Below are 7,633 nucleotides of genomic sequence, written 5' to 3'. Positions count from 1 at the left end.
CATATGGTTAGATTAAAATCATGGTTTTTCACACATATGGTTAGAATAAAATCATGGTTTTTCACACATATGGTTAGATTAAAATCATGGTTTTTCACACACATATGGTTAGATTAAAATCATATATTTTTAAAAGAATAAAATATTTTCTATTCAACACCAGAAAAAATGTTATAATTTTGCGACCATACAAATTTAACTTCATCATATACATTTCTTCTCTCAGTTTTACCGCCTAAAGAGTTTACAATCAGAAAATAACCTTTAACTTCTTGAAACGATTTGAATGTTACCCACAAACGGTTATAATTAATAATACTGTTTCCTGATCAAATATCCATAAACTTCTGTTTTCACTCACCTTGCTGTGTCTTCTTAATCATGCGCACTAAAACTTCTGTTTTCACTCAGTTTGCTACGTTTTCTTGTTTGTTTTCCAATTTCACGCAAAGCTACTGGAGGGCTATATGCGCTAGCCGACCATAATTTTGAAGTGACAGACTAAAGGGAAGGCAGCTAGTTAGTCAACTCAACCGACCGCCAACTGTTGCTAGACCGAATAGTACGACTTGGTCGCCACTCTTTACGCTACGCTTGTTTCGTTGTCCTCTTGACCCTATATATATATATATAAAAGAATATATATATATCACTTCTTATGTCATCATCGACCAATTGCTTCCAACCCTGCTTATGTTATTTGGTATATTAGGTTCATCACACAATCAGGAAAGTGAAACATTACAAAATATTTGTCAATAAACAATACAGCAAGTTACCCGTTTTATTTAAAAAAATACTCATACCTTATGTTTCCTTGAGACAAAGGTGCTTACTGCATTTCCCAAGTAATGTTGAAACTGGTCCACTTTTTGAGCGATAAGGAAATCAAACATTAGCGGAAACGCACACCCGTAAACTAACATCATCATGGTTTCCTCGACAGAAGGAAATACAACACATATGAAAAACTGTCGTGATATAGCATCTGGATACAGTAACCACAGCACACATCGTTCAGAAAGGAATTTAGAAAATACAGTAGTTGGTGGTTATATCCCGGATCTTTACAGAATACATCGTGATCTTGACACACAAGATGATAATTGAAACTTTGTTGGCACAAAATTATTATGTTGCATTAAGAATCAATGAATAAAAACATAAATTACACATTGGTCCCTGAAAGAGTGATAGTAAACCACATTTCCTTACATTATTATTAGGTGGCGCTAAATCTAACTTTACAACTTAACTTGTAATTTAATAAATTGAATCCGCATATATATATGTACATTTATTGTATCGACACGTTTACGTTGTGTATTTGATCTATCATGAGGTATCAAAGTGCGACTTGTAGCAATCTACGTACTAGTTTACATACCAAAGTTGTAATTTATTGTATCGACACGTTTACGTTGTGTATTTGATCTATCATGAGATATCAAAGTGCGACTTGTAGCAATCTACGTACTAGTTTACATACCAAAGTTGAAATTTATTGTATCGACACGTTTACGTTGTGTATTTGATCTATTATGAGGTATCAAAGTGCGACTTGTAGCAATCTACGTACTAGTTTACATACCAAAGTTGTAATTTATTGTATCGACACGTTTACGTTGTGTATTTGATCTATCATGAGGTATCAAAAGTGCGACTTGTAGCAATCTACAACCAAAGTTGACATTTATTGTATCGACAAGTAGATTTAATGTATAAATGGGATTATGAAAGAAATTAACGCATACATTTTCTATAGGCGTGTAATATATCAATATTTGACAGTGTACAAGTTATTACACGTAATAACCGGATTCTTACGAATACCGAATCTAAACCGAGTTTAGCGTCACCTAGATTTTTCACTTAAAAACTGTAGAACGTTTAGAAAATGCTTCACTCTATTAATACTGATAATTAAATAACCCGAGAACTTGGAGAATTGTTAACTTTTTATACTTATTAGGTATACAATTAAAACACTTACTTTATATATAGTATAAGATGGAAAAACATGGATTAACAGCGTAACTTTAATTTTTTTCAGTTGAGATTTCTATGATTAACTAATTAATGATTAAAATCTGATTACGCCCATTGAGGAACTGCTAAATATTTGATTAATATATGCTCTCATATCTAGAGCTTATAGATTGTTAGAATTAATTTTTATGGCAAGATTTTTTTTCACCTAAATTAGTCCCATAGCGGCTCTCTAATGAGGTGGAAATACATCTTTACAAAAAACATTGAATAAACATTGGTGGTGCTACATGATTTATGGTAATACAAATCCAACAGTTAATTAAAAACTTCACCTGCTCTTTTTTATGGTAAAAGTATAAATAATGAATTCTATACTTGTCGGTTTTAATTCGGTGTTTTTTATATAACTAGATATATGTAAATGTATTTCCTGATTTTTTATAGGTTTTCCTCAAAGTAGAGGTGTTTCACAGAACGTGCTTCATAAAACGTTTGATAGTTAAAATATGGTTCTTTTTAAGTTTACAGAAAATTGTTAAAACGGATTTCATAAAAGACTATACTAATTTAAATGTTTTCTCTCTGAATGTCATTTTGGTTTATGTGCATAGTTACCCAATTGGCGATCTTCATTTTGCCAAACTCGGGGATCGAACCCTAAATGAGCTCCAAGTTTACCGCTTCTCTGTAAGGTGTTCACTACTGGAAATGGTGTATTTCACTTCATTAGTTCTCTGTAAGGTGTTCACTACTGGAAATGATGTATTTCCACTTCATTAGTTTTCCGTAAGGTGTTCACTACTGGAAATGGTGTATTTCACTTCATTAGTTTTCTGTAAGGTGTTCACTACTGGAAATGGTGTTTTCCACCTAATTAGTTTTCTGTAATTCTTTATAACTGTAAGTCTGTAGAATCTCCTTTTTAGCTTATATAAAAATATTTTTGAGTTACAAAAATAAACGACAAATTTCTAAATTACTTCATTTAGCTAAGTGGTTCACTTCTAAAAATAAACTATGATTATGTTCTCCACTCTTTTTTTTTTCTCTGCCAAACCAATGATTCTCAAGTTCCTTTAGTGTATTAAAAACTAAAAGTGCATTAGTTGTTTAGTGACAAGACAAACAAATAATATCTTTTCTTCATGAAGCAAAACTTTAATATAAAAGAAATGGAAAATATGAAACAAACCATGTTAATGTACTTTTTTATTAAGTTACAATCTGAAATACTTCAAGTGTCAAATAACAAGCAAGAGCAATGAGCAGTTTCTTTTTGTAATTTTGTGAATGAATAAAAACAGCTAACACAATCTTAACTACATAGGAAAGGCATTAATTAAGACGCAAAACAAGAATTTAAATGTACATCCACACAAGGAAAAATGCAATAAACAGGTTATCTTTCACGAGGATGAGGAACTTTGTTTTTTCTCTCTTTCTGCTTGTCTTTTTTTAACATCCCAATTATACACTCGAGCCATGTCTTAAAGATGGGTTAAAGAAACTGTTTAAATACCTTATAAACAAACTCCAAAATCAAACATTCATATTACTAAATTGATATTCAATTTATTAACTGATTATATATATATACTACTTAAACTTGGATTTTTACACACAGCTATAAACTAGCCTTAAGTGATAACAGAGCTACAGTTCTGTTGACAGCTTCAAGAAGAGCCACTTTCTAACACCATGAAATATATACCACTACTTATAACTTTAAAAGTATTCCTACATCCCTTGTTAGTGAACAAAAATTAGTAAGGACATGCTTCCGAACAAACAGTTGAACACGATTCACAATAAAAAATAAGCTACAAGTTATGCTAGAGGCATCAGAGTTTGAAATACCAGTAAAAGGAGCCATTAGGAAACAATTTATACTAACAGAAGAAACTATATTAAATTTGTCACAGATTCATTACATTTCATTAAGTAACATATATATGGTTTGTGCACAAATTTTTACATTCACATCACAGTATGTATCTTTAAATGACACATCATATCATATTATTGGCTTTTACACTACTATATGAAAGTACAAAATTTACAGAGAAGTAAGTATCAAATATCAGACCTACTAAATGTGCAAAGCTGAGAACACAATACTTAATCTGGGATTTGTCAACTATAATCCAAAAATGAAAGGATACTGACTTCAGTAGTGGTCAGCTGATCTCGTAAGAAGTCCAGATCTTCCCCAAGCTGCAACAAGTTATGAGAAGCTTTTTGCAAGTTCTTCGACAGAAGAGCTTCGGCATCACTGAGCGTGTATTCTAACATAACATTAGCCTAGAAATAAAGTGTATGAAGATAAATCCTAAACTGAATACATATTCTATTATAACACTAAGCTAAAATAAAGTGTACGAAGATAAATCCTAAACTGAATACATATTCTAGAGGATGAGAATAAGTCCTGAACAGAAAACATTCAACATCACCAAGTGCATACTCTAACACCACATTAACTTAAAAAATTAGAACATAAAGTCATGTTCCTCGACAGACAAACATTAGCATCTCTTGTTCAAAAACTATTCATAGTACACACCATTTTCTTATTTGTTTTCTATCTTAGATATTTTAGACAAGTCTACTGAGGGTCAATATATCAAACTATATGAGCAGCTTGCTATTTTTAACAATGCTTATTTGTTGATTTCTATAGAAATCGATAAGAGAAACCTTGTCCAAAATGATTGAACTTAAATGTCATCCCTCAACACTTTTTTGCTCTGAATAAACTGTTTTAGCTATACTTTCACATTTGATAACAAGTCAATTGACTATTTTCAATAGCAAATCCCACAAACTGATTTAAACTACATTTAGGTTCTAAATAATGGATAAGCAAAGTCTTTTTTTACTTCAACTCTCTGATAATTGAGACCAATACAGTATTTATTATTCTTACTGCTTGATTTACCATCACAGCTTTGTTAAAATGTGGAAAAATACTGAAGTGATTGTTTCCAATAAGTGTGGAAAGACAGTGATATGTTGATCTCTCCAGAGGATACATGTAAAGCAGATAGTGTAGTATTTACTGTTGAAAATGTAAGTGAATTTACTTTTATCGTTACAGATCATACATACACGTACTTGTCTTAGATTTGTCTGAAGATGAATGCTTTTGCAATAAAAAGCTTAATTTACACCACCTATATTTGTCCTCACCGAACAAAAAATTTATGGGTTTATTAATTCAAGCTTATTGTGTGATATGGATAACACAGCTTATTAAACAACCTGGTAAGTTAATAAATTGTTATTGTAATTAAGCAACAAGGTATTTAACATCAATTTGTACAATATACAATCATTATTATGTTTATTTTGTTTGAAAAAAAACCAAAAAAAAACAGCTGAGTGACTAATAAATTGCTTATGATTTTCAGTGATTTATGTACTTCCAATCAGATTATCTGTAATGCCCAAGATTCATTCTAAATGCCTACCCAGAGCAGAAAAATAGAAAGGTATAACATAGAGATTATTGTTATGTTAAATTAGTTTAGAAAATTATGTTATTAATAATTTCTGTAATGGTTATCAACTTAAAACCAAAATTACTTCTTTTTAAGATTAGTCATAACTTATCCTTTGATAGAAAGTTGAGGCAGAGTATTCATTTTTAGTTGACTGTGAAATGAGCAGCAACTGCCTACTAGAGAAACACTTGTAGAAAATATATTGGTGACTATACAATCTACTTATGCAGCTCAAACTTAGAGGACATTTCAAAAGTCTTCAGCCTTTTATATTCAGTAGATTGTATAGTCACCAATATATTTTCTACAAGTGTTTCTCTAGTAGGCAGTTGCTGCTCATTTCACAGTCAACTCAATATAACTTCTGTTCAACTTGTGTTACTGAAGTAGTTTTTCAGACACTGTAGTATAATGACAGATTTACCAAGCATAAAACAATACAAGTCATAAACATTCATGGGGTGATTTAACAAACATTTATAGATAGCTGAGCTCACCCCTAACCAAAGGTACACCTTATCCGTTGGTGGTACTTCAGCCTTTACATATACCTGGTCCGAAAGAAGGAAGTGAGTTTTCATATCTTCTGTTGCTTCCTGGGATATTAGAACATAAAGTATTTCTAATCATCATATACCAAGTTTGTAATCAATATTCATCATCAATTACAGAACATAAATCCAACTGTTATTACTATGTGTACCACATTTCCAACTTTTATAATTATCAGGTATAATACATATATTACTATGAGTGGCATGTACATGCCTATTACTATTATAAATAATATTTGATAATTATTACTATGTGTATCATATCTGTTCTTATACACATCACATGATTGCTTTTATCATGTGAGACACATTGTCTATTATCATATCAGTAACTTAACAAATTCACTCAAAAAACATAAAAAAAGTATATGTGAGTGACCAGTAAGTTAACCATCTCCTTACGAAGCTTCAACTTTATTTTAAGAACATATATAACAACAAGTGAGTTGACCATCTCCTAAAACTGATAACACATACATACTTAATGATTAGCGAGTTGAACGAAAACATCTCAGTGCCACAGCAATAACAGAAACCTATAATCATGATGCTAAACAATTCTCCTCCAAAGCTTTTTAATAATAATCTGACACTTACTGATCAGCACTTAAATCAACTTTAGAGCAAAATCTTTGAACTTATCACAGATCAGCAACTTTGGTTCAGAAATCATCACATATATTGAATAATGAGATTACAGATGTAAATCTATGTTAACAGGCTTATTTTAATGTATTTCTTTAATGACAAAGTTTTTATTTTATTATATCTGTGTATTATAACGAATTAGAATACTGTGTACCAATCAATGTTAACCATTGTTTTGATTATCATCTGACATTTTTGTACTTTCTATTGTAAAACATGTTCACTTATGATGTTGTTATATGATTAACGGCCTATAACCTTTTTTGTCACTGGTAAAGAATATTGCATTTTAGAAACTTAAATACTATTCTTGTTAGAGGGTGTCATGATATAAAATACTGTTTAATTTAAATATTAGTGATTAATTTATATTTGTGAGTGAATATTTTATTATTTTTTTAAGTTTTGTTATAATAAGAGTTAAAAGCAGACGATTGTTAATAACTAACTGGTGTCAAGAATCTAGAAAGTGGCCAGACAACTATGTAATAAAGATATAAATAGCGTGAGATGAGTGGGAAGCAGCAGACAGACACTATTAGATGGATAAAAGCAAAGAGAATCTAGGCCTAACGACTGACATAGGCCTAATGTTTGATATATATTAGAGTGAAACTAACAGTGGAAAAAGAAATAAGAAAAAATAAGTTTATTCCATGAATGCAAAATTCTAAAGTAATTGAATCAGCCTGAGTGCACTTTGACAAAAGGAACATAGGATCTTCAGAAGAAAGAAGACCACAATCGTAAGTGAATCACACCAGCCTAATATTGCAATAGTATCAGAGAAAATAGTTCGGCATGTCAATTGAGATTCTAAAGTAATTGAACAGGCCTAAGTGGACTTTTACAAGAAGAGGAGAACTATACATATACTGATATAATGTTTACAATATGCTTATATTCTCTATAATGTGAATGCTTTATTGTACATGC

At 30.8% G+C, this 7,633-nt stretch overlaps 1 protein-coding gene and 1 long non-coding RNA gene across 2 annotated transcripts in view; both read right to left on the bottom strand.

Moving 5' to 3' along the window:
• LOC106465182 overlaps window positions 1-1,940 on the bottom strand; it is a 3,270-nt gene extending 1,330 nt beyond the window's left edge. Inside the window, exons 1-2 of the long non-coding RNA XR_001291184.2 lie at window positions 807-1,940; window positions 362-616 (exon numbers count right to left, since the gene is read on the bottom strand). This is a non-coding gene — a long non-coding RNA (uncharacterized LOC106465182). The remainder of the gene's footprint in view (window positions 1-361; window positions 617-806) is intronic.
• A 1,243-nt stretch (window positions 1,941-3,183) lies between these two features.
• The window catches only part of LOC106465181 (prefoldin subunit 3-like), a 30,650-nt gene continuing 26,200 nt past the window's right edge, over window positions 3,184-7,633 (bottom strand). The window contains exons 5-7 of the mRNA XM_013925385.2: window positions 5,993-6,091; window positions 4,155-4,293; window positions 3,184-3,478 (exon numbers count right to left, since the gene is read on the bottom strand). Of these exons, the coding sequence (XP_013780839.1) occupies window positions 3,399-3,478; window positions 4,155-4,293; window positions 5,993-6,091 (318 nt within the window). The 3' untranslated portion in view covers window positions 3,184-3,398. The remainder of the gene's footprint in view (window positions 3,479-4,154; window positions 4,294-5,992; window positions 6,092-7,633) is intronic.

The sequence above is a fragment of the Limulus polyphemus genome, unplaced genomic scaffold (genome assembly GCF_000517525.1).
Source record: "Limulus polyphemus unplaced genomic scaffold, Limulus_polyphemus-2.1.2 Scaffold1860, whole genome shotgun sequence".
Taxonomy (NCBI): Eukaryota; Metazoa; Arthropoda; class Merostomata; order Xiphosura; family Limulidae; genus Limulus; species Limulus polyphemus.
The sequence above is the reverse complement of the archived record's forward strand: the minus strand, read 5'-3'. Positions and strand labels throughout refer to the sequence as shown.